Source organism: Staurois parvus, unplaced genomic scaffold (assembly GCF_062004578.1).
Source record: "Staurois parvus isolate SC_StPar_1 unplaced genomic scaffold, SC_StPar_1.0 ptg000261l, whole genome shotgun sequence".
NCBI lineage: Eukaryota > Metazoa > Chordata > Amphibia > Anura > Ranidae > Staurois > Staurois parvus.
In genome coordinates, this window is record NW_028318057.1 from 123,936 (window position 1) to 149,458 (window position 25,523).

At 43.3% G+C, this 25,523-nt stretch overlaps 1 protein-coding gene across 1 annotated transcript in view; it reads right to left on the reverse strand.

The window, feature by feature from the left end:
* CNTN2 (contactin 2) overlaps positions 1–25,523 on the reverse strand; it is a 159,064-nt gene that overhangs the window by 25,901 nt on the left and 107,640 nt on the right. The window contains exons 14-18 of the mRNA XM_089681118.1: positions 14,789–14,909; positions 14,248–14,406; positions 11,429–11,578; positions 9,104–9,174; positions 5,659–5,893 (exon numbers count right to left, since the gene is read on the reverse strand). Coding sequence (XP_089537244.1) covers positions 5,659–5,893; positions 9,104–9,174; positions 11,429–11,578; positions 14,248–14,406; positions 14,789–14,909 — 736 coding nt within the window. The remainder of the gene's footprint in view (positions 1–5,658; positions 5,894–9,103; positions 9,175–11,428; positions 11,579–14,247; positions 14,407–14,788; positions 14,910–25,523) is intronic.

The window sequence follows — 25,523 nt, forward strand, 5'->3', positions numbered from 1 at the left end:
GGCGCTGCGTACTTTAACTGACAATTGCGTGGTTATGCAATGCTGCACCCAAATTAAATTTGCGTCCTTTTTTCCCCACAAACTGAGCTTTCTTTCGGTGGTATTTGATCACTTGTGCATTTTTATTTTTTGTGCTATAAATAAAAGACCGACAATTTTGAGAAAAAAGCAATATTTTTGACTGATATTAGACATCTCCAGTAAAAAAATTAAAAAAATCTAAGTTTGTCATAAATTTAGGCCAAAGTGTATTCTGCTACATGTCTTTGCTAAAAAAAATCCCAATACGTGTACATTAATTGGTTAATGTGAAAGGTATAGCGTTTACAAATAGCAGTATATATACTGGGGGATTTTTTCTAGTAATGGTGGCGATCAGCGACTTATAGCAGGAATGCGGCGGACATTCTGACACTGGGGGGAAACTGACTTGGTGTCACTGACATCCCCAGTGACACCAATACAGTGATCAGTACTAAAACAAAGCACTGACACTGTACTAATGACACTGGGCAGGAAGGGGTTAACATGAGATGCAATCAAAAGGTTAACTGTGTGCAGGGAGTGTTTTACCTGGGGGTGGTGTCTGTGTGCTTCACTGTAAGCACACTGCGTTGGATGTCTGTGCTGTGCACAGCCATCCAAAGCAGTGTGCCTGAGTTGACAGGGAGGAGAACTGTTAGTAAACAAAACAGTTCTTTTCCCTGTTGGAGATCCTCAGTAATCACCAGGCGCCAGCGAGTAATTACCAGCCGGGACCCGGTGATTGACAGCCACGAAAGGTGGTGTGGTTAGGGCAACCCCCTACCCGGAAATGCGAAATCACGTATATATACACCGGTAGCAGTATTTCTGCTATAGGGCGGTCGGGATGCGGTTAAAATAAATCTTACACTCCCTCGAAAAATTAGGGTTCCATAGGGCAGATACAGTATACTGTACATATTAGTATGTTTTAAAAGGAATCCTATACTAGTTACATTTATTTCCTATTTTTCTCCAAATTCTATTCAAACTTCCTTTTTTTCAATTTTATATCAGTGGGCTAATTTACTGAAAGAGATGAGAATCTTCACACAATTATTCAGTCACGTGCACATTAAAAATGTATACAGAAATTTGCCTTTCGCATGATTGAATAAGTAAAGTGAATATTCACACATATCTGCATATTGAAGTGTTACCTTTTGGATGGTATTGTAAAAGCTCTAGAGCTAATATCACACAGATCTAATTCCCACACGTTCTAATTGAGTAACTCAAATAGAAATTAAAATAGGCTGGCTATCAATTCTAAAACACTGTTGAGATGGTATTTGGTTCCTACTCGGATTGCAAGGATGCATCTGCCTCTGCGCTGTGTTTTAGGCGTTGTGACCAGGTGGGGTCTATGTATCATATTTGGTGGCATTGTCCACCAATTAGATCTTGGATTCGCATGTTTAACTTGGTAAATTCAGTGACGGGAGTAAATATACGCAGATCCCCGAAGACAGCACTCTTTCATAAATTCCCTGATAATGTTCCCAAGAAATCCCAGTAGCTGATCTCTTACATGTTTCTGGCAGCAAGAATCACCATTGGAAGCAATCGGCTATTTCACTTGATTATGTTAAGAAGAAACTAAATTGGATTATGGTTATTGACAAGCTCACTTGTATCCTGCATAATACTTCGAAGAAATTTGATAGCGTATGGAACCCGTGGATTCAATACATCTCTGTGCCTTAATATCTCTCATCTACTCTTTTCTCCGCTTTCTCTTTTTCTTTCCTTTGCAAGGAGAAATACACTTACTCTCGTTTTGGTTGTACTAAATGTTTTGCCTTGAACCGTCAGTTAGTTATTATTATTATTATTATACAGGATTTATATAGCGCCAACAGTTTGCTGAGCACTTTACAATATAACGGGAGACAATACAGCAACAATACTGGTCAATACAAGAGGGTTAGGAGGAGCTCACAATCTAGCTACAATCCTAGGAGCTCACAATCTAGCTACAATCTAGTTACGGTACACCTTGTTGTTCTCAGTGTCTTCTATTTGTATGTAAGATGGTACATTATTTGCTTGTATTACTTGCTGTTGTTGTGAAAACAAAAAAAACATTGGAAACCAAAATAGGCTGGCTACATTATCATATCATCATGATTTTATCAACAGAGAGGAAATCACAATCCACAATAGTATCCATAATATTCACACGTTCATACTATAAACCCCAGAATACATCATACAGTATGTGTACCTCATTCACTGAAAAAATAAATTTGATTCAAATTTGTATGCTTGGATCTCCCCCTAGTACAACAATTTAAAGATTAGAGGAAAGGAAGTCTGACCGGCTGCACTCCAAACAATATACTCTATTGAACCAAGATAAAACCAATACAAACAGTGGAAACACCGGTGGGAACTGGCAGGTAAACGTGTTTCCTGCTAAAGACCGTGCTTATTACCTGACTTTAGCGTGAAACGTGTTTACCTGCCAGATCCCCCCTGTATTTCCACTGTTTGGTTTTATCTTGGTTCAATAAAGTGGATTGTTTGGAGTGCAGCCGATCGGACGTCCTTTGTTCTCATCTATGCAGCACACGAGCTGGGCTAGCACCTACAGGAGGATTTGTGCTTGGAGATTGGGAGTTTCTCTACCCTGAGCAGCGGTAAATATATACCACAATTTTAAGGTGAAGCAGCAGAGGAAATGGTATTACCTGTTAAATTACAATATGCCTTGGAGCAATTAAAACATTATTTGAATTGAATAACTCAGAAGATACAATAAAGGTAATTATTTGGGCAGCAAATATAGTATTCATTCAGTCTGCAATTACGGTGAACAGGATCTTTGAAAATTTAATTAAAGCTTAACTCAATTTTAACGGAAGTGGTGCCTCAGCAGGTTTTTTAAAAAGAAAAAGGCAGTTCTGGCTGCAATACTCAGCTCTTCTCTGGTGCTGATCCTTGCAGACTCCTTTGCTCTGCAGCACAGTCCACTTTCAGGCATCATTCAGCCTAGTTCATGTAAGTGTATTGTGTCACCATGGCGTCCTGCATTCACATACAAAGTTTAAAATGCCCACTGTCAGCCTCTTGGGTGAGAATTGTTTTAGTTAATTGTTCAAGAGTGTGTAAATGGCTCCAATAGGTATGTGATTTTTTTTTTAATGTGCTTTACACCTGTTCGGGAAACCTTTGACAGTCATACTACATACAGTATGTTGATGTCATTCAGATGTCTAAGGTTATTATTATGCTGTGGAATAACTGTGGTCTAAATTCAAAATATAAAAGGGCACATATTTTATGTTTCCTAAAGCCCATAATCTACATATCCTCTGTTTCCAAGTGACAGATCTTCTTTTCACTCCATATATTCTAATCATGTGTAGGATATTTGATTCATAAATAACGTCCTATTAAATGCCTTTTTATGGCTTGCCAGGGTTAATATTTTCTCTTTCATTGCCTTATTCACAATACTTCTATACTGCTGGTGGCAATTTATATACCACTGCCCGTAAAAACAAAATATTGACGCTTTGTGCCTTTGAGAAGGCCAATTGGGCAATATGCATCAGGTGGGTGGCGACACCATCTTGCTTAGGTCTTTTTGTATAGTGAAAAAAGCGCTTTTATTTTTTCTGCCACGTGAGTACATTTTTACATGTTTTTAAATATATTAGTGGTTTGCGGTGTGCACCATCTTGCCTTCTCTTTTCTATGACATCTCTATTGGAGAGACAAATGAACAGTATGAAGAGTGGCCCTGGATGTAAGCTGTGATACATCTTTATACTTAAAAGCGAGTTTGTCCTCCTGTTAGTGGGGTCCAAAAAGCCAGGTGAGAGGACACCCAGAGAGGAGCTTTGGTGGTGGGCCCATTGGTGCTGTTTTGGTGTGGGGATAAAGTGTGAATTTCTTATGCACATGGGAGAAATTGTTTACATTTTCTGAAAACTGTTGTCACATTTGCACGTTTTTTCCTTTGGCTATATATTTAAACAACTATATCTGCTATGTTATACCAATTCACACTTTTGATTGTGAAAAATGGAAATAATATAACAGTAGAGCCTGCCCTGAAAAATGTTAGAAACTCTGGCAATCATGGATAGATAAGATACAAGATGCCACTTGGCATCCTGTCTCTCACTCAACTGGATGTACCTGAATAAACTGTTTATGAAAGGCACTATATTGATGCACCCTTTACCACATGACTTCTTGGCAATTTGTTGGCGACTTGATGCGACCTGAGTATGACTGTGATGTGACTTGATGTGCAACTTTCATGCCATGCAACTTTGCCTGGGTAATCTTCCTGTAATGTCAGATTCAAATCACATCAATATAGATGAGGATCCGACTTGGAAATGACTTCCATTAAAGTCTATGGGCACAAGTTGGATAGAAGTCACCTTGAAGTAGTACAGGAACCTGTTCTATAGTCGGAGCGACTTCAATACAGCTAATTAAGACAGCTCTCATTGACTAACATAGGAATTTAGATGTCATGCGACTTGGGGTCTCACAAGTCAGATCCTAAGTTGCAGCAATGTGAACCAAGTCTTAGGGAATCTTACTGAAATTTCCCGTCTTCCAACCCCTCCTTTATGTATACTGATGGGTAGTGGAGGAAAGTAATGAGTGAGCGAAAGAGTGAATGTTTTATTTGTATTATGTTCCCCTTTGTACATGACAATGCAAAGAAAAAAACGCCTTTGTAAAAAAATAAAAGGACTATTGTATTGAATATGTGTGCACCTTTTGCAAATGACTTACTGATATTTATATTCTCCTCAATAGCAATACTTCCAAGTCTGTTTAAAACACTAAACACTTTTGGTGACCTCCATTTCTAAGCATAAATTTAAAAGATAGGTTAGTCTCACATCTTAAAACTAAATTTTCCTTTATTGCACTGTGGTTATTAACCTGCCCTTCAAACATCTTAAAACAATACAAAACAAACTACAAACTCCTTTTTTAAAAATAAATGCAGAAAATTGCTAGAATCCTGGACATCATTCACCCTTCCTTGGCTTTCTAGAATAAATTAGGTAAATCCATCGATCGACAGTATAAACAGTCCGTTGTGTTTTTTTTGTTCGATCACTGCCAGTGGTCATAGCCGCTAGCAGTGATCATTGTGTTCTTCCAGCAGGGAAAGCTCTCCATTGGCAGAACACAATAAAGCTGTGAGAGGGGCTCCCCCAACATCTCTGAGTGTGCTGATGGGGGAATTGAACAATTTTCTTCCCTACAAGCTCAGCTCAGCATGGACCCAAGAACTGAGTGAACAGCAATGATGTGATTGCTCAGTTCCCAGGCTTAGAGCCAAGAAGGGACAGCTGCAGCATCAGTCCATATAGGTGAGTATACATACGTGTTTTTGTTACTATCCCACACTTCTCCTTGTAACCATCCCCCCACACACACACACACACAGTTTTACTCTTTTTACTGATGTCCTTTTTAAATTTGAATGACAACCACTAAATTGGTGATATGCATGAAACTTTCCTAGCCAATATTCTACAGATACTTTAAGCTGTCATAGCATAATAATTGATATTGACTACGATATTGACTATTCAACACAAGCATACTGAGAAATGTTAACAGTTATAGATATATAAAAATAAATCCTACCATCCTCTGCTGAATATACAGTGGTCTCTAGACTGTATGGTCCTTCTCCTTTCCGATTAAAAGCTTTGATCATGACATCAAAGGGAGTGTAAGCTGTAATGGTCTCATTCCGGTATACAAACTGATGGGACTGTACCCCAGATACTCTAAATGTCTGCCAGATGTCTTCGGTCTTTCTTTTAAAAGCTATGATATATCCAAAGCCGTCTCCATTCTGATATTGCCTTCCAAGAGGCTGTAACATCATGAAAAATATTATGACATTTTTTTTATATTATATTCCAGCTTTAAACATCAAAGTATACATTTAATGAAAAAAGATTCGGAGAGTTTCTACAGTTATTTTGTCAGCATCTGTTGACAGTATGCAAAACATGCAAGCAAAGGTGTCTCTTAAATAATTCTATGGATCTAAGTAGGTATTTTGAAAAAAAGTTATATATTGGACAGAATATTCATTGCTCAATTAAATGAAGTTTACAGAAGAATATTTGCCCTATTTACTGCTTGTCCTGACATGTTAAAGTTGACTTTGTTCAGATGTTAACTTTCCGATTTGTTATAGAGGGTGGATCAGCATGCTTTAGAGTGCTGACCTCTTCAATATTGTTTGTCTCTGTGATGGCACCTTTGGTTGTGGCACCTAATCTTTCAATAGACCTTCAGAATTATGTGTACAAGATATAGTTACATATGCATTTTGTTTGCTAGAGCCACCCGCCCCTATCACATAATGGCTTATATATGCTACAAATCTCTATAAATGACAAGCAAGGTAGGGATGAGGAAAAAAGTTAGGGAAGGTGCCTTTTCCAGTGTTTTGCATGGAGAAAAAAAACCTCAGAGCTGGGACTTAAATGAGGGCAACTATCCACATGACACCTCAGAAAAGGAACAACCTTCCCCACCACAGGAATTCAAATGTGATGTCCAAGGTGACCAAACAAGCACCTGGTTGCTTGTGCTGGGCTCAGTAGATCCAATGCTATGTGATACTGACACTTTCTTACTGGGATTTGAAAGGACTGGTCATCAGTACTGTTTTCCCAAGGAGCAATGGGCAATGTACTTCTCACCAAATCTGACAGCCATGGCCCTGGAAGCATTTGTGAGCCTTCCAGAAAGTCAAGGTGAAGAATATGAGTCATTAAGCAGGTTGTTACCAAACAGTACAACCTCACGCCAGATATGTACTGCAAACACATCAGGACATTGCTACAAGGTCCTAATGACAGCTACACAGGCTACTACATGCAGTTTGCATGCTACTTTCAAGCAGTGGCTGAAGGGAAAGTCTGTAAGCACCTTTATCACCCTACTGAGCTGATGATTAGGGACCAGTTCCTCCACACATATCCTGATGTCTGGCAATTTTTACTGGACAGAAAGCTCAAAACATCAGATCAATCATCTGTTTAGCTAGCAGAATGTCTAATTGCTTTAAGTATACTGTATCTAGAAAGGAGGAAAAACAGCTTGGCCTTTTTCCCCAGATAGCCAGAGGCCCAAAACACCCAGCCAAATCAGCAGTTGTGGACACCCATGGATGTTTTGTTTGCATCCAATTAGGTCATCTCAGCCTGTCTTGCCCTGAAAAGAAGGCTGTTCTACCCACCAAAGCCATCCAGCATGGCTCCTGATGTTTTTTGTGCTTCCAGAAATGCAGGGGGCTACTCAGATAATCTACAGCTTATCACTGTGGATGAGACAGTTACCCCTGGCCTAAGGGACACTAAGGGAAAGAGATGACCTTAGTGGGCTGTGAGCTGGTTAGCTCTACGGATTATATTCCCAGCGAGAACATGGCCATCAAAAACAGAGAGGGCATCCACCTGGCAGTACCCAAGACCTATGTTTAAATACAGACTTGAGACCAGGAGAGGAATGGGAGAAGTGGGAGCAACGGACACCATCTCACTAATGTGTCATTGGGTACTGACCTAGAGTGGCTGGTAACTTGGTATAAGCCAAGGTAAACCACCTAAAACCTACATCATGTACTAAGATCTGGCTTCCAGAGCCAAGGCCTTGAGTGTAATCTAACACCCACGATGCATTCTGAAATTAAAGATGTTATGTTTAATGTACTTTTTAATTACATGTGTAATGCAGATGCATGTTATGGTAGTGATCCACAGCACCTGCTGATTCTCCTCACACTGCAAACTGCCCACCATTACAGAGGAACTGCTGGCAGTTAGGTTGGTCCCCTCCTCTGGGCTCTCCTCAACCTCTAATCTCTCTTAGCCCTTTGCCATACCCAGAAATTCAGGGCAAAGCTTCATCCTTACCCTAGTAGACTATGTTACCCGTTACCTAGAGGCAGTACCCCTAAGCTTGATTCAGGCAGACAATGTTACAGACACACTGGTGAGCATCTTTACATAGAACAGTTTTCCTCATGAGATACTCACTGATCACAGTATGTAATTTATGTTTTGCCTGATGCAATGCCCTTGTGAGGACATGCAGGTGGAGCATATCATGGCTAGTTCTTACCAACCACAGATCAATGGGCTCTGTAAACAATTCAATGGCATTTTATAGCAGATGCTCAAGGTGTTCACAGATTCTCACAGAAAGGACTGGGAACACTATATGTTCCACCTGCTCTCTGCCTATCGTGAGGTTTCCCAGGTTTCAAATGGATTTTACCTAGTAGGGTAAATTTATCGCTTGCTCTGGCCTGACCAACTTAGCTGTCTACCACATAGACATGCAGAGCCACAAGCCTATTAGGGATTCAAGTTATAGGGTCTCCCTAGATGTTCAGGCAAACATTAAGAAGCAGCTCAAGACAATTTTGCAACTGGGGGTGACATAGAATCTCAGAGCACATGGGTATCACCTGTATTGCTAGTACCCAAACAGGACCAGAGCACCGGGTTTAGACTTTTAGTCTTTAGGCATATACCTTCTGAAAGTGAATAGGATCATGGTTTTTCATGCCCACCCAATGCAGAGGGTCTATGAATTCTTGGATAAGTTGGCATGTATTATTTAACAACCATGGACCTAAGCCGAAGATACTGGGAGATTGGCCTGGCCACTAAGACTTTGGAAGGATCTGCCTTTACCACACTTTTGGGCTTTTTGAATTAAATCTTATGTAATTTGGGATGAAGAATGCAACCTTCCTAAGGGTTATGAATTTTATTTTGGAAACTTTGTATAGAGCAGACGCTTAGCAATTTTTCCATTCTTCTTCAATATTGCAATTTAAATTGAATATTAATAATAAACACACATTGGGAAATGTATTGAAATAACAGTTATAGTTAAAGCTGCCCTTGTCTTTTAATTAGCAAAACCTTTGGTTCCAAAACCCAACAATTTATCACACTGCAACCTCTAAATGCCAGCTGGTGTGTTTCACCTTTTCATTGTGTATATGGTGTGGCATGGTTATTTTATTATTCTTGCAATGCACTGAATGCTTACTCACCGTCCAGTTAATAGTAAGCTCATTCGGCGTACCGCCTCCTCCATTAACGCCTGACGGAGCCACATTAGGAGCTTCAAGAATGATAAAGCGTATTAATCACAATTTCCAATATTTATCAAAGGCAACTTACAATAATACATTCCAGTATAAACATACTGAATTGTTAAAAAGATTATATTTTATGTAATGCCACAGTAAAAACAAGAAAAACAGGGATTAAGTCATAGCAGCAAGATTTCAATGTTTAGTTTTTAAGAGTATTCAGATTAATGGAATTTAATTTTTGATTGCTTTACAATAGATACGTCTTGGGATAATCATATAATGGAAACACCCTGGTCTCCTGCTCCACAGTGTATCATACTGTGCTATAAAAATGTTGTTGTGCAGAATCCAAATTTCCTTAGTAAAACTATGCTTGCAGCCTGTTCAGAAGATGACTATTCCTTTGGACAGACTATACCTTTCTACCATGACCTTTCATTGGTACTGTTGTTCTGATTAACAGTGGTGATTGACTGTCAGAAGCTGACATTTCACCATGTCATTTGGTCTTTACTGTACAGTGAAAAACATGCAGATTAGCTTTCAATCACATTGAGAGATAAGCATTACTTTGCTAAGGCAGAGTTGATGTTATTTGTTCTTAATAGTGCAATTTGGAGTACAGTTAGAAAGATGATGGTTCTGTAGAGTGAATGTATGACACCTATCTGCACTGGACTACAGTGCCTAATTTAAAATGAGATAAATGGCTAGGTGCTCATTATCACCAAACACAACCATGTGTTAAAATGACTAGCATTGAGAGCATGTGCCATAATTTGATAAAGCTCTAATTTTCCAAATGTAAAAAAAATCATGAACTAGAATTCCTAATTCAATTTATCTTGCATATAATGGGAGACCAGGTTGAGTATTAATGTTGAGTAATAAAAGGACCGTTGCTCCTTCACAGTGCTGCTAAACAAACTACTGTCATCTGAATGGTATGGGGGGCCAAGACCTGTGGGGAGTTTTTTGCTAATGAAAATGAAAAATTTCTGTACAGAGGAAGAGGCCTTTTTATACAGTTTCAAGAGCAACATGGGAAAAATACACAGTTCAAGATTTGGGGATGCCCTACTGAGAGTCCACAGTAAGGCTCCATGCAAACTGGATTAAAAATTGCTGCTTCTATAGGAGGTTTGAGTTTTGCCCGTAGAAGCAGCTCAGTGTTATCCTATGTGTCCATACACAATAGGATGATTAGAGGCATATTTTAGACTCAACATTTAGAGGCAGGAAAACAACCCCTTCTGCTTTGCGTTTTTGATTGAAGCTTTCTGGCAGAAAAAAAGCTACACCCTCCTAAACTCACCTAAATTGTGTACAAAAATGCGCTATATCAGAGTTTTTTTCTGCCAAGGGAACTAGTGGTTTTATTAAGCCCAGTGTGCATGGTGCCTAAGGATAAGAAGTGAAGGAACAGGAAACAGTTTGAAGCTGGATTACATCTGATCCTCAAATATACAGAGACAATATTAGACAGATCATCCTGGCTTTTGAGAGCGATGGTTATTATCATTATTGACATCTCTTTATGTGAGGGGAACAGATTCAATCTAGCTGCGAAGGGAGGATTCATATAGGAATTGCACATTGTTTATGTTCTGTGTATGGTTCTAGTGCGCTGGTAAGATAAATTTATTACTAGTACATTATCACTTACCTTAAAAACCTCAAAAGGCCAAAAGCGATCATTTTATTTACACAGTGAGGTTAGCTAGACAACAGGGGAAGAATGTAAAAGCAAAAGACAACTAGCCTATAGGTACAAGAAGTATAATTGTGGCCCTGCTTATATGTAGACAGTCTTTAATCCTCACTGCTACAATTTTCCATTGCAAAAACCTGCCTGTAAGTATTCATATTGTTGTAACCAACAAAGGAATTTTTTTTTTTGCTGAAGTTAGACTTTAAATCTGCACGCCATTGCCTGGTAGCAGTATGCATACCCCAAGATTAAAATACATTGCATTTCTAGTTGGCAAATTCAACCTCTCTGTATCTAGCAGATATACTAACTCTTGACACATTCATAGACAATGGTTTATTCAGTAATTATTAAAGAATATTTTTTGATAATAATGGAACTTTACTCATTTTTTAGGAATGTAATCCTCAAGTAACTATGACCTCAAACTTGATGAATTCTGATCTACACTGGTGTCCAGCTACTAAACACCCCACTATATTTAACATCTTATTCTAATGACAACAATTGACCATGCACAGTAGTGTGGCATTGCACAAAGTAAAGCCTTTTTAAAGTCAATAACTTACCAGCCTCTTTGGTTCTCACTAAAGAAGAAGGAGCACTTGGCTCCCCTACTCCTAAAATATTGCTGGCCACTACCCGGAAAAGGTAGTCAGTCCATGGTGTAAGGCCAACCACAAGAGCTGATTCTGCATTACCCTCTACAGTGGGTGGATCTGTTACAATGACAGGAGGATTAAAAAAAAGTATTATTGGTGCTCACATTAAATATTATACAGAAATGGCAAGTAATATTATGAAAAATAATCCATAATTGTAATATTTTAACTTTACTAAAAATTGTCTACACTATGGTTTATGTATTTCAACTGTAGTACACTTCTGGTGTTGCCAGACACATGATCTCATATGCAGTGATTTTTTAAATGTAAATTTACTTTACCCATCTTTAGAATGAAAGCTCTATATCACCTCTGCTTCAAAAAAAAGATTTCTCTATCATCTCACAAAAAGAGCAGCAATTTTTTACAGAAAATGCAGAATGCCATGCAGCGACATGGGTAAATATCGCTGTGTATCCTACTCAAAAACAATGGGGGAGAGGGACACACTGCTGAATCATACGTTTTTGTCATAGGTGCCTGCAGATACCTGCAGCAGCCTCCCAAATCTTGTTGTCATGGCTAAATGCCAAGCAAAGCTCCAACATGTCTGATGAGGGTCAGACCTTGTGCTAAGTCCCATCCTAATGGTGATCAGTCCCACTGGCCAAGCACAATGTGTAGGAAGTAGGAATGGGCAGGAGGACAGTTACCCTGTTCCCACCAGTGACAGAGTCTTTTAAAATATTTTATTTTTTATTTGTTTCAGATAACGTGCCATGGCAAGCGTCAATATAAAGATTATCCTATAGTTGAACATAATGCTGGGTCATTAGAAGTTATATATAAAATGCATAATTATGGCATAAACGATTGTGATAACATATGAAAAGATACGATTTACTCAAAATAACCTGAACTGTGTAATGGTTCTGGCAAGTTTAATAGATTGTTTTAAAAAAGAGCTTTATGCAATTGCAAATGTACAAAATATAATTGGATATTAATATTTAGAGGTAATAACGACAGTGGTTGTTGATCCAGGGAACATCCAATTGCTTCATGAGGGATCAGGAAGGATTTTTTCCCCCACTGGGGTGAATGGTATCATGCTTTACTTTTTTGCATTCCTCTGGATTAACTTTGGGTACAGGATTGTGTATATGGAGGTTTACTAATTGTGTTTTTTATTAGTTGAACTAGATGGGCTATATCTTTTTTCAAGCTGACTAACTATATAACAATGTAATTAATTTTACATTAGTTGATTTCGTTTTCTCATTAAATGCAGAACAAGTGTTATTTTGGCTTCCAATATGTCTTTCATGCCATGATATTTAAACTCACTTTTGGAAAAAATGCTCGTCCGAGTAGTAGTGCATGATTTTGCAGAAGAAACCACTGTGAGCAGTAGGGGAAACAAAATATTGTCATTTCTGGAAGTGTCAGTCTCTGAAAATATTCTGGGGACTGATTTCTCATCACTGAGAACAATGGCAGTATGAAAGGTATGTATCCACTTCCATTTTGCAGTTAAAGCATTTGTTGAGCATTTATTTTATTGGATCTACTTTTTTTAAGTAGAATCACAATGTCAATCACGATGCCTGCTGCCGCCACCGCCGCCGACCTGAAGGTACGAAAAAAAACCCCCAAAGGCTCTGCTCCCGACGATGGCTCCCGGTCATCTGACTGCTCCGCTGGCTTGACAGTTCTTAAATATGTAAGGGGTGGGGCCACCCAGTGACGTCCCCGTGTCACCCCCATATGACATCATCAACCGGGGCATGCTGGGTCAAATATGTCACAAGGAGGCGGGGGCACATATATGATGGTCCACCCCTTACATATTTAAGAACTGTCAAGCAAGCGGAGAAGTCAGGCGGTGGGATCCATCTTTGGGAGCGGAGCCTTTGTTTTTTTCTTTTGTCAGGCGGTGGCGGCGGCCAGCATTATTGACGTTGGATCTAATTCGGGGGACATTCTTTTATTTTCCTTCTTTTAATAAAGGACCTGTCAAAGACTGTCTCCTTTCTTTTTTCACACTACACTTTATTTCTTTGTGAATGAATAGCAGTACCATATACCCCATACTCATTCACATGAGGGGGAGTGGGATCTGGGGGCCCCCCTGCTAAATGGGGGCTTCCAGATCTGACAAGCCCCCCATCACAGACCCCCACAACCACAGCCCAGGGTTGTGGGAAAGAGCCCCCCTCCAAAGCACCCCTCCATGTTGTTCAGCGGGAGGGGAGTTTGCTGCTCACCCCCCCTTTCCGGACCTGCCAGGCTGCATGCTTGGATAAGGGTCTGGTATGGATTTTGAGGGAGACCCCACGCCCTTTTTAAAAAATTTTGGCATGGGGGTTCCCCTCAAAATCCAAACCAGATCCACAGGGCTTGGTATGAATGGCCATTTTTAAAAATTTTTTTTTTTACATACAGCTGTCAATGGGGAGCCCCGCTGACAGCTGATGACTAAAAACGGATGACAAAATGGATGTAAATAAATGTAAAAACGAATGTAAACTCACCCATTTGTTCTTTGAAAAAACGTGACTGAACTGATGAAAAAAACAGAATACCCATGTGAAAAGGACCCTAACTCAATTTACAATTAGCCACACCCACTTTCATGGCTCTATGGTTTGCCTGCTGCTACTTGACCACCCTGGTAGACTCCTCCTTGGGTTGATATATATATATGCAAATAGATAAATTTAGTGTGCATCTCAGCTTCCCCAATATACATTTACATTAACAATTAAGCAAATAACACGGACCTGTTTTTGCAGGCTTCCAAATTTCTATCTCAGGCTCCATCGCCTGTACCATATAGCGACTAATAGGGTTGTGATTATCAAACCCTCGACTCCAGGTCAGCTGAACGCTTGTTTCCTTCACATCCTTGACAACCACACCTCCTGGTGGTCCAGGGGGGCCTGCATGAAACATACAAATATGGGTCTCTGACATTTACTGCTAGAAAGCATAACCTAAACAAATTATTTTTACTTTTACTCCTAGTAATGCAATATAATGCATACAAGCCTTCTAATATCTGGTTATAAAAAACTGCAAAGACATTAGCTCATAAAACAAATTATATATATACTGCAAATATCCATTTGTTTTTATACAACAGAAGTGTCACTTAGTAGGGAATGTATTTTTTAAGACATTGTGACTTCTCGTTTAATAGATTTTTTTTTTTAATTTTAAGTTTATGAATGTTAACAAATACTATGAATTTAGGTGAGCAGATGCAAGCTGTTAAAAGCTAATGATATGGTCATCATTCTGTAATATTCATTATGTTGTTACCTCGTACAAGAAGAGAACCTGAGGCAGATGTGCGATCCACTACGGTCTGTGCTGTACATGTGTATTTTCCAGCATGCCTTAATTTGGCATTGACAATATTAAGATCCCCGATAGATTCATCCTTCAGAGACAGCATACTGTTAGACGTCACATTTTAAAAATCTCATTGTAACTAAACTGCAACATGTTGCGCTGTGCTAAATAGCAGTCTGCCCTATTTTTCGTGTATTTACATCTGTTGCTGTGTGTTAGTGCATTCATTTTCACTGGGCTGTTTAATGCACCATAAAGCATGCCACAGCATGACAATGTATGCACTGCAGTGCACAGTGTAATCTGCCAAGCCATTTGGTTTGAGATACAGGTATGTAAACTAGTAAGAGTAAAAAAGAGTAACAGTATAAACCACATACACAATTTAGAGGAATTCAGTAATGCAGTAATGTCACATTTTTGGTGGTATGGCTCCTTTAACATGGCCTACGCCTAATTCAAGAAAACTTTGTGCCCTTGTCGGTACAGGTACCAGCACATGCTCCAGATTCAGAAAGTATTTGCTACCAAGGCTTATAGAAACTGTCATTATGGCTGCAACAGATCCTAAAAGAATTACTGCCAGTTCACTAATAAGCAAATTGGTGGTAATTAATGTCAACTCAAAGCTGACCTATGGGGGAGAAGGGTTTATTCAGTACTTTATTCATGTTTTGTTTTTGCTTTAAATTTGCAATATTGGTTGCCCATGTCCTAGCAATCAATGAAGCAAGTCACACTGAAATGACAGTGGGTAGAGCCTGATGGGGAACTCTAAATCCCCACGAGGTCTGCTTTGCCAGGGGATGGCACTATACGGATTCCATGGACGCTATTCAGTTCATTAATGGCTTTAGAATCTGCACACTGCCATCAATCACAGGGAAGGCGGACCTGATGGGGAACTAGCCTTAAAGCATCAGATCTGCTTTTCCTGTCATTGTCATTGCATGGCAGTGGGTAGATTCTAAAAACAATACTGGACAGAATTGCAGCTATGGATCTGCCCACTCAATTTGCTGTCAATTAAAAATAAAGTAAGTTGATTCCATATCAGGCTCTGCCCACCTCTGCTTTGAAACTTCTTAACCATGCACCTCTCAGTGGGAGGGTGGAATTGAGCACACTGAGGAAGGCGTGTCCAGTGTGGCATTGACAGGTTCATATACTGTACCTGTCTTTGACAAGTACATGAATCGAACACAAGTACCGTCATATTTATAGTCTTTGCATAAAAAAACAGCTTGTTGAATCTTTGCTGTGGATGTGAAAACACACCTTCCCTTAAATGGTAATACATATTTAATATGTGCCCAAAACACCCCCACATCTCACACAGACATCTGAATATGTGGATGGCATACCTTCTTCAGATTCAATTACTAGCTGTATAGCTGTCATGTTATAAATGACGTTTTGGGTAGCAGGGTAGTATGGCACTTCCTTTTTGAAGTTATTCTTCTTATATTCAATTATTCATCTCCTCCCTACACTTGCTAAGTGGTCTACTTATGACAGAAAGTTGCTGTATGCATGTGTCAAGCATTAGCTCAGCCATCATAAATAATCCACATAATGGGTGTTATTTAGTTACATTCTATGATCATCAGCTCATGTAGTGGCCAAAATGCCATATTTTCATCAAATACCTCAATCAGAAAAAGACTACATTTTATCTACAAGATGGAGTTGATAATTATAGAAAGTAAACACATTACACAAATTACAAGGACTATTTGAGAGGGATGTGCAAATGCTTGAGGCATTCACACAGAAATCTTTTTCTAAATAGATCTCTAAGTGTTCCTCCTAGCAGTACTGGAACCAGGTTTTCTAGCACCTATAGTGAAGCACAAACTAAAATTACCCTACAGTGTCTGCTGATCCAGGAGTCAGTGGGGACATATTGCAAAGCCTAATTACTGCTGGGAAACAATATATCCATGTAGTATTTATATACTACATGAATGGCTACCTGAAGTCACTATTTTCAATTAGGGATTTGCTTATACAGTGGCAGAAATGACTGTGAGATGGCCCTGGAATTGCCACCTTCATTAAATCCAAGAGCAGTATGGCGTTTCAGGGAGTTTAGCCTGGAGGATGTAATCTATGGCTGTCTTTCAGTGTGAGAGGTTTAGTTTAGCTTAGAGATCTACGGGGAGTTTAATAAAAGACCACATAGATGATTTCTTGCTGGAAAAAAATATTTTAAGCAACAGACAGCATGGATTCATGAAAGACAGAAGTTGTCAAACAAATCTGATTTCTTTTTATGAGGAGGTGAGCAAAACCTTGGACAGAGGGGTGGCGGTGGACGTGGTATACTTGGATTTTGCAAAAGCGTTTGACACAGTTCTCGACACACGGCTAATGTGTAAGGTAAAGTCTACAGGCTTGGAAAAATCCGTATGTAAATGGTTAGAAAACTGGCTAGAAGATCGTATTCAGAGGAGTAGTGGTTAATGATTCATACTCTGAATGGTCTGGGGTTGTCAGTGGTGTACCCCAAGGTTCAGTGTTGGGACCCTTACTTTTTATTATATTTATAAACGATATAGGGTCTGGGATTAAAAATCCCATTTCAGTCTTTGCAGATGACACCAAGCTGTGCAGTGGAATAGCGTCCTTACAGGATGTCTTCAATTTACAAGCCGACCTCAATACTCTGTTTAATTGGGCAACTATGTGGCAAATGAGGTTTAATGTTGATAAATGTAAGGTTCTGCACTTGGGGGCTAAGAATATGCATGCATCATACATACTAGGGGGAGTACAACTGGGGGAATCAATGGTGGAGAAGGATCTGGGGGTTCTAGTAGATCACAAGCTTATTAATGGAATGCAATGCCAAGCTGCGGTTTCTAAAGTGAGCAAAATCCTCTCTTTTATTAAAAGAGGTATAGAGTCCAGAGAGAGATATCATTTTACCCCTGTACAAATCATTAGTAAAACATCATCTGGAATATGCAGTTCAGTTTTGGGCACCAATTCACAAAAAGAACATTGGGGAACTGGAGAAAATGCAGAGAAGGGCAACCAAACTGAAAAGAGGCATGGAGGAGATCAGCTATGAGGAAAGATTAGAGGAACTGAATTTATTCTCTCTTGAGAAGAGGAGATTAAGGGGGGATATGATCAACATGTATAAATACATCAGTGGTTTATATAGTGAACTCGGTGTAGAGTTATTCACCCTGAGGTCATCAGGGTGGGGGCACTCTTTACATCTGGTGGAAAAGACATTTAACCACCTCCCACCCACCATATAGTAATATGACAGACGCAAGGTGGTTCTCTTGTTCTGGGATGACGTCATATGACGTCCTCCCATTCTCACCGCGCATGCGCGGCTCAGGGAGCGCGCAGCGCGGTGATCGGCGGTGTGCTGTGTCCCTCGGACGCAGCGGATCACCGATCACGGAAAGAGCCAAAGATGTCGGCTCGGTCTTGTGATCAGCTGTGTTCAATCACAGCTGATCACATGTAAACAGGGAAATGCCGGTTATCGGCATTTCTCTCCTCTCGAGCTGTCACGCTGACAGCTCGAGTGTAAGGGACCGCCTGGCGGTACCACTAGCACTCCACTGAATAGGCGTCCCCAGCGCACGGAATCTAAGTCCCAGGGTGCTTGTTCACCAGGGCCCCTGATGGTGGGGATGGACTTGGAGCCCCCCGAGACCAGGTCGTGGCTACTGGGTGCGTCTGTCAGTGGTAGTGGTATGCGCCAAGGGCTCCCACGGGGAAGAGTCTGATATGAGGAGGTCAGAAGACCCCACTGCAAGGGACGGATGGAAGGATGAGCAAGGTCAGATGGGCCGGGTCTGTAACAGAGAGGACGGCAAGGTACAAGGCAGCGGGCATAGAATGGTCGGGTCACACGCCAGGTCAGCAACAGCAGGTCAAATCCAATAAGGGGTATTCAGGAGAGAGGTCAGGCAAAGCAAGGGTCAGAATAGGAGAAAACAGCAAGGCCAGGTACAATCCGGGTCAAAAACTTACAGGGTACAGGCTCACAGGATACAGGATGCAGGGAAGACCAGAAGGCACTGAATGACAGCTCAGGGCCATTTAAATATCCCGCCCTGCGCTGCCATTGGTGCCCAGCGGGCGACCGCGGCTTCTACTGCGCATGCGCAAACTCGAACGCCGCGGCTGGCCCGGACCTAGTGCCCGTGTCCCTGCACAGGGCGGTGCACTGCGCCTGCACCGGGACCATCGCGGCGGGGATCGAGGAGAAAAGTCTGGGTGCATGGACATTATGGGCTGGCTCCCAAGAATTGTCCTCAGGGCCATAGCCCTTCCATTTGATAAGGAATTGGGTCTGGCCTCCCCTCCTTCGACACTTCAGGATTCTTTCTACCTCAAATTCTTCTTCTCCCTCGACCGTTATGGCTTCCGGGGGTCTAGATTCCCGGTCAGGGAAGGCATCTGGGACTACTGGCTTCAGCAGGGACACATGGAAGACTGGGTGGATCTTGAGCGTGTCAGGAAGGACGAGTTCGTAGGCCACTTCATTAACCATCCGTTTAATGCAGAAGGGGCCTATAAATTTGGGTCCCAATTTCTTCGACGGGCAAAGCATCTTTAAATTGGATGTCGCTAGCCAAACCTTCTCCCCAGGCCGCAACACCAGATCTCCCCTCCGTTTTCTGTTGAATGCCTTCCTGTAGTCTTCCTGGGCCCGACTGATGGCCTCTTGAAGCTTCTTACGTTACCACATCTTGCGTTGCTGGTACTGGGCATTCCGAGACAAAATCCGGGAGGAAGACTGGGTGAAAGCCATAGTTGGCAAAGAACGGGGACTGTCCCGTCGCTGAGTGGCGGGCGTTGTTGTACGCAATTTCCGCTAGGGGTAGAAGTGGCATCCAGTCATCTTGAGTAAACGAAGTGTAGCATCTTAAGTATTGCTCTAGGGTCTGATTGGTCCTTTCGGTTTGACCATTAGTTTGAGGGTGGAACGCAGAGGAGAGGGACAATTTGATGTCCAGGGCTTTGCACAGTGCTCTCCAAAATCTTGATGTGAACTGGACCCCCTGGTCCGAGACAATGTCTTCGGGGACCCCATGCAGCCTTACTACCTCACGAATGAAGACTCGCGCAGTCTCTGCCGCCGAGGGGGTTTTCTTCAATGGGATGAAGTGGGCCATCTTGGACAAGCGGTCCACGACCACCAGGATTGCCGTGTGGTCTAGTGATGGCGGAAGCTCGACTATAAAGTCTAACGAGATCTTTTGCCAAGGCCGTTCAGGAATCGGTAAGGGTCGCAGCAGACCCCAAACTTTGTTTCTTGCTGGCTTGTTCTTCTGGCAGGTGATACAGGACCTTACATAGCCCTTACAATCTTTAGCCATGTCCGGCCACCAGAAGGAGCGTCGGAGAAGTTCCAGGGTCTTTTCTGGGCTAAAGTGCCCCGCGATCGGGTGGTCATGGCAATGCCCCAAGACCAGGGTTCGGGCTTCCTCCGGCACCACAATTCGATCTTCCCTCCAGAGGAGTCCCCCCTTGTTCTGGAGCGGCCCTCCGCCTGGAGTAGAGATGGTTGTGGATGCCTCCATTAGCTTGGAACGAAGGTCCGACTGAAGGGCCAAGAAGTTACCCTAGGACAGGATGATGTCGGGTACTGGGATCTCCTTGGCGTCCTCGTACATACGTGATAACGCATCTGGCTTAGTGTTCTTTGATCCAGGCCGGTACGTAATGTGGAAGTTGAATCTTGAAAAGAATAGTGCCCATCTTGCCTGTCGCGGGCGTAGACGCTTGGCGGTTCTCAGATATTCCAAGTTTTTGTGGTCAGTAAATATTAAGATGGGGTGCACCGCACCTTCCAGCAGGTACCTCCATTCCTCTAATGCCGTTTTGATCGCCAGTAGCTCTCGATCACCGATATCATACTTCTTCTCCGCTGGGGTAAGCTTCCGTGAGAAGAATGCTACAGGATGGAGCAGTTCCTTGGTGCCTTTCCGCTGGGAGAGGATGGAACCTACCGCATTCTTCGATGCATCCACTTCCAAGATATAGGGCAGGGCGGCGTCTGGGTGACCCAAAATGGGCGCCGAGGTGAACAGCTTCTTCAAGGCTTCAAAAGCTTCCTGCGCCTCTAGTGTCCATCTGAACCGGGTTCCCAGCTTGGTTAGCTGAGTAATGGGGGAGACCAGACCCGAGAAGTTCTTGATGAACTTCCGGTAAAAATTTGCAAAACTGATAAATCGTTGGACGCCTTTCCTGTCCGTGGGTTCAGGCCAATCCAGTATTGCAGCGACTTTCTGGGGATCCATCGCGACCCCCGCGGTGGAGATAATCAGGCCCAAGAAGGCAATGCTGGATTGTTCAAAACAACATTTCTCTGCCTTGGCGTACAACCCATGCTGCCGCAATCGCCCCAATACCTTTGCTATATGTATTCTGTGTTCCCCCAAAGAAGGGGAGAAAATCAGAATGTCGTCTAAATAAACGATAACAAAGACATCAAGAAAGTCCCTAAAAATATCATTCACAATGTGTTGAAACAAGGCCGGAGCATTACACAACCCGAACGGCATGACCAAATATTCAAAATGGCCAAAGCGGGTGCGGAAGGCCGTCTTCCACTCGTCCCCCTCCCTTATGCGAATCAAGTTGTACGCCCCCCTCAAATCCAGCTTTGTAAAAACCACTGCTGTTTTTAAACTTTGGAACAACTCCGGTACTAACAGGAGTGGGTAACGGTTCTTTATCGTGACCCTGTTCAATTCCCTGTAATCGCTACACGGCCTTAAGGTTTTGTCTTTCTTTTCAACAAAGAAAATTCCCGCCCCCGCCGGTGAAGTGGAGGGGCGGATGAACCCCTTCTGGAGGCTGTCCTCGATATATTCCTTTAGGGCCCCCAATTCGAGCTCTGAAAGGGGGAGGATTGACCCAAAAGGAATTTCTGAACCGGGTAACAGGTCAACGGGACAGTCATAAGGGCGGTGGGGGGGTAGAGTATCGGCTCCCCGTTTGCTGAATACATCTAGAAACTCATGGTAGGCTGCAGGGATTACTTGTTTTAATTCAGCTTCCCCCTCAGAGCACAGGAGAATTTGGGGGACCCCCGGGCCCCAAGTGCGGCAGTATACCCGACAGTATGGGGAAGGGAACGAGATTACTCCGGTCTCCCAGTCAATCTGGGGGTTATGGGCCCGTAACCATGGGAGCCCCAGAATGACTGGGAAGAGGGGTGAAGCTATAGCATCCAGGCGGAGGAGTTCCTGGTGCTGGCCGGCAATGACAGTGGCGATGGAGGGGGTTTCCTGGTTCACTACCCCCGATTTTATTCGGGAACCGTCGGCCAAATAAATATTGAACCCCTTCTGTTTAAATTGGAGAGGAATACCCTGCTGGTGAGCAAAAATAATGTCCAAGAAGCAAATGCTTGCCCCCGAATCAACTATGGCCGATACTTCCACGGTCCTTTCTGGAAGCTGAAAGGAAAGGGGCACCACTAAGTATTGGGATGGACCAACATTGCCAATGGATAAGGAAGAAGATGTGCACTTACTCAGTTTCTGCGGGCAGGATCGTACCATATGACCAGCTTCACCACAGTAGAGGCACAGGTTCTGGGATCGTCTGCGCTGATGTTCCTCTGGAGATAGTTTAGGCTGTGCCAGGCCGAGTTGCATGGGTTCAGGGATATCTCCGGCTGGATGTTTGGCCTAGGTGCTTGACTGGGACCTTGAAATGACCCCCAGGGATTTCCATGACCCTGGCTGGACCTCTCAAACCTGTGTTCCCGCAGTCTATGGTCAATTTTAATGGTCAGTGCTATTAAGTCCTCTAAAGTCTCAGGCACCTCCACCCGGGCGAGCTCATCTTTCAGGCCTATACGGAACTGATGCAGGAGTGCGAACTCGTTCCAGCGTGTGTCCCCCATCCAGCGCCTAAACTCAGATGCGTACTCCTCCGCCGCTCGGCGGCCTTGCCGGAGCGTGTACAGAGTAGCTTCAGCAGAAGCTGCCCGCTGTGGGTCATCATATAGGATGGCCATTGCGTCAAAAAAATTGTCAACCGAACTAAGGTGAGGGTCATTTTTTCCCCGTAATCGGTGGGCCCAGTCTTGGGGTTCACCCTGCAGGAGGGAGATGACGAACCCCACCTTCACGGATTCAGTCACGAAGGTCCGGGGTTGTAACTCAAAGTAGAGAAGACAGGACTCACGGAATGACCTGAAGCGTGTGCGGTCCCCGTGAAAACGTTCCGGTAAGGGTACTCGGGGTTCGGCCGCCGGGAGTGGTGCGGACGCCCCAGAAACCAGCACAGGGGCTGCTACGGCTGGGGGTGCGGGGACCGCGGCCTGTGGGGCAGGAACGGATATAGTGCAGGTCTGGAATTGGGTTTCATTCTGCTGACATCTATCCTGCAGGGCCGATACGGCCTGTGTCAAATTGGACAGGTGCCTGCAGATCTCCTCAAGCGGCGAGGGCCCTCCTCTAGACTCAGTCATGGCCTTCTGGTACTGTAAGGGACCGCCTGGTGGTACCACTAGCACTCCACTGAATAGGCGTCCCCAGCGCACGGAATCTAAGTCCCAGGGTGCTTGTTCACCAGGGCCCCTGATGGTGGGGATGGACTTGGAGCCCCCCGAGACCAGGTCGTGGCTACTGGGTGCGTCTGTCAGTGGTAGTGGTATGCGCCAAGGGCTCCCACGGGGAAGAGTCTGATATGAGGAGGTCAGAAGACCCCACTGCAAGGGACGGATCGATGGATGAGCAAGGTCAGACGGGCCGGGTCGGTAACAGAGAGGACGGTAAGGTACAAGGCAGCGGGCATAGAATGGTCGGGTGACACGCCAGGTCAGCAACAGCAGGTCAAATCCAATAAGGGGCATTCAGGAGAGAGGTCAGGCAAAGCAAGGGTCAGAATAGGAGAAAACAGCAAGGCCAGGTACAATCCGGGTCAAAAACTTACAGGGTACAGGCTCACAGGATACAGGATGCAGGGAAGACCAGAAGGAACTGAATGACAGCTCAGGGCCATTTAAATATCCCGCCCTGCGCTGCCATTGGTGCCCAGCGGGCGGCCGCGGCTTCTACTGCGCATGCGCGAACTCGAACGCCGCGGCCGGCCCGGACCTAGTGCCCGTGTTCCTGCACAGGGCGGTGCACTGCGCCTGCGCCGGGACCATCGCGGTGGGGATCGAGGAGATCCCTGACATCGAGAGGAGAGGAGAGGAGAGTTGGTAATCGTCTTTCCACGGTGGGGACATGTACACCGATCATCAGGGCACTGATGATCAGTGTGCCCTGATGATCAGTGTAGCCCCAGCAGTGCCACCTGTCAGTGTCCATCAGTGCCTTGTGTCAGTGCTCATCAGTGCCTCTTGCCAGTGCCCATCAGTGCCACATCAATGCCACATATCAGTGCCTATCAGTACACATCAATGCCACATATCAGTGCCCATCTGAGCTGCCTTTCAGTGTCACCCATCAGTGCCAGTCAGTGCCACCTATCAATGTCAATCAGTGCCACCTATCAGTGCTGCCAATCAGTGCCACCTATCAGTGCCAGTCAGTGCCGCCTATCAGTGCCAGTCAGTGCCGCCTATCAGTGCGCATCAGTGCCACCTATCAGTGCCTGTCAGTGCCGCCTATCAGTGCCAGCCAGTGCCGCCTAACAGTGCCAGTCAGTGCCGCCTAACAGTGCCACCTATCAGTGCCATGTATCAGTGCTGCCTTTCAGTGCCCATCAGTGATGCCTGTCAATGCCCATCAGTGCCACCTACCATTGCCTCCTTATCAGTGCCCATCAGTGCCATCTATCAGTGTCCATCAGTGCAGCCTAACAGTGCCCATCACTGCAGCCTCATTAGCGCACATCAGTGAAGGAGAAAAATCACTTATTTACAAAATTTTAGAACAAAAACTAAGAAAAAACGTTTTTTTTTTCAAACTTTTCAGTGGTTTTTGGTTTGTTTAAGAAAAAATAAAAACCCATAGTTGATTAAATACCACCAAAATAAAGCTCTGTCACAAAAAAATGATAAAAATTTAATATGGGTACAGTGTTGCATGACCGCACAATTGTCATTCAAAGTGCGACAGCGCTGAAAGCTGGAAATTGGCCTGGGCAGGAAGGGGGTATAAGTGTCCTGTAGGCTTGTGGTTAATCTCCAAATACGGAAAGGTTTCTTCACAGTGAGAGCTGTGAAAATGTTGAATAGTCTCCCTCAAGAGTTGGTTCTGGCCAGCTCAGTGGATTGCTATAAAAAAGGCCTGGATTGTTTCTTAGATACACAGAATATAACTGGATACTAACATTTATAGGTAAAGTTGATCCAGGGAATATCCGATTGCCTCTCGGGGGATCAGGGAGGAATTTTTTTCCCAGCAGGAGCAAATTGGATTGTGCTTTGCTGGTTTTTTTTGCCTTCCTCTGGATCAACTGTGGGTATAGGATTATAACTTTTATTTTCTATGGTTGAACTGGATGGACTCTTGTCTTTTTTCAGCTAGACTAACTATGAAGTTGTTTAGGGATTCAGCCGTTCTAATACCTCGTATATGAACGGTACAAAAGTGTTGTAGTTGCTGGTAACTCCAGGCGTCCACTGAGGATTTTGCTCACTTTAGAAACCGCAGCTTGGCATTGCATGCCATTATTAAGCTTGTGATCTACTAGAACTCCCAGATCCTTCTCCACCATTGATTCCCCCAGTTGTACCCCCCTAGTATGTATGATGCAT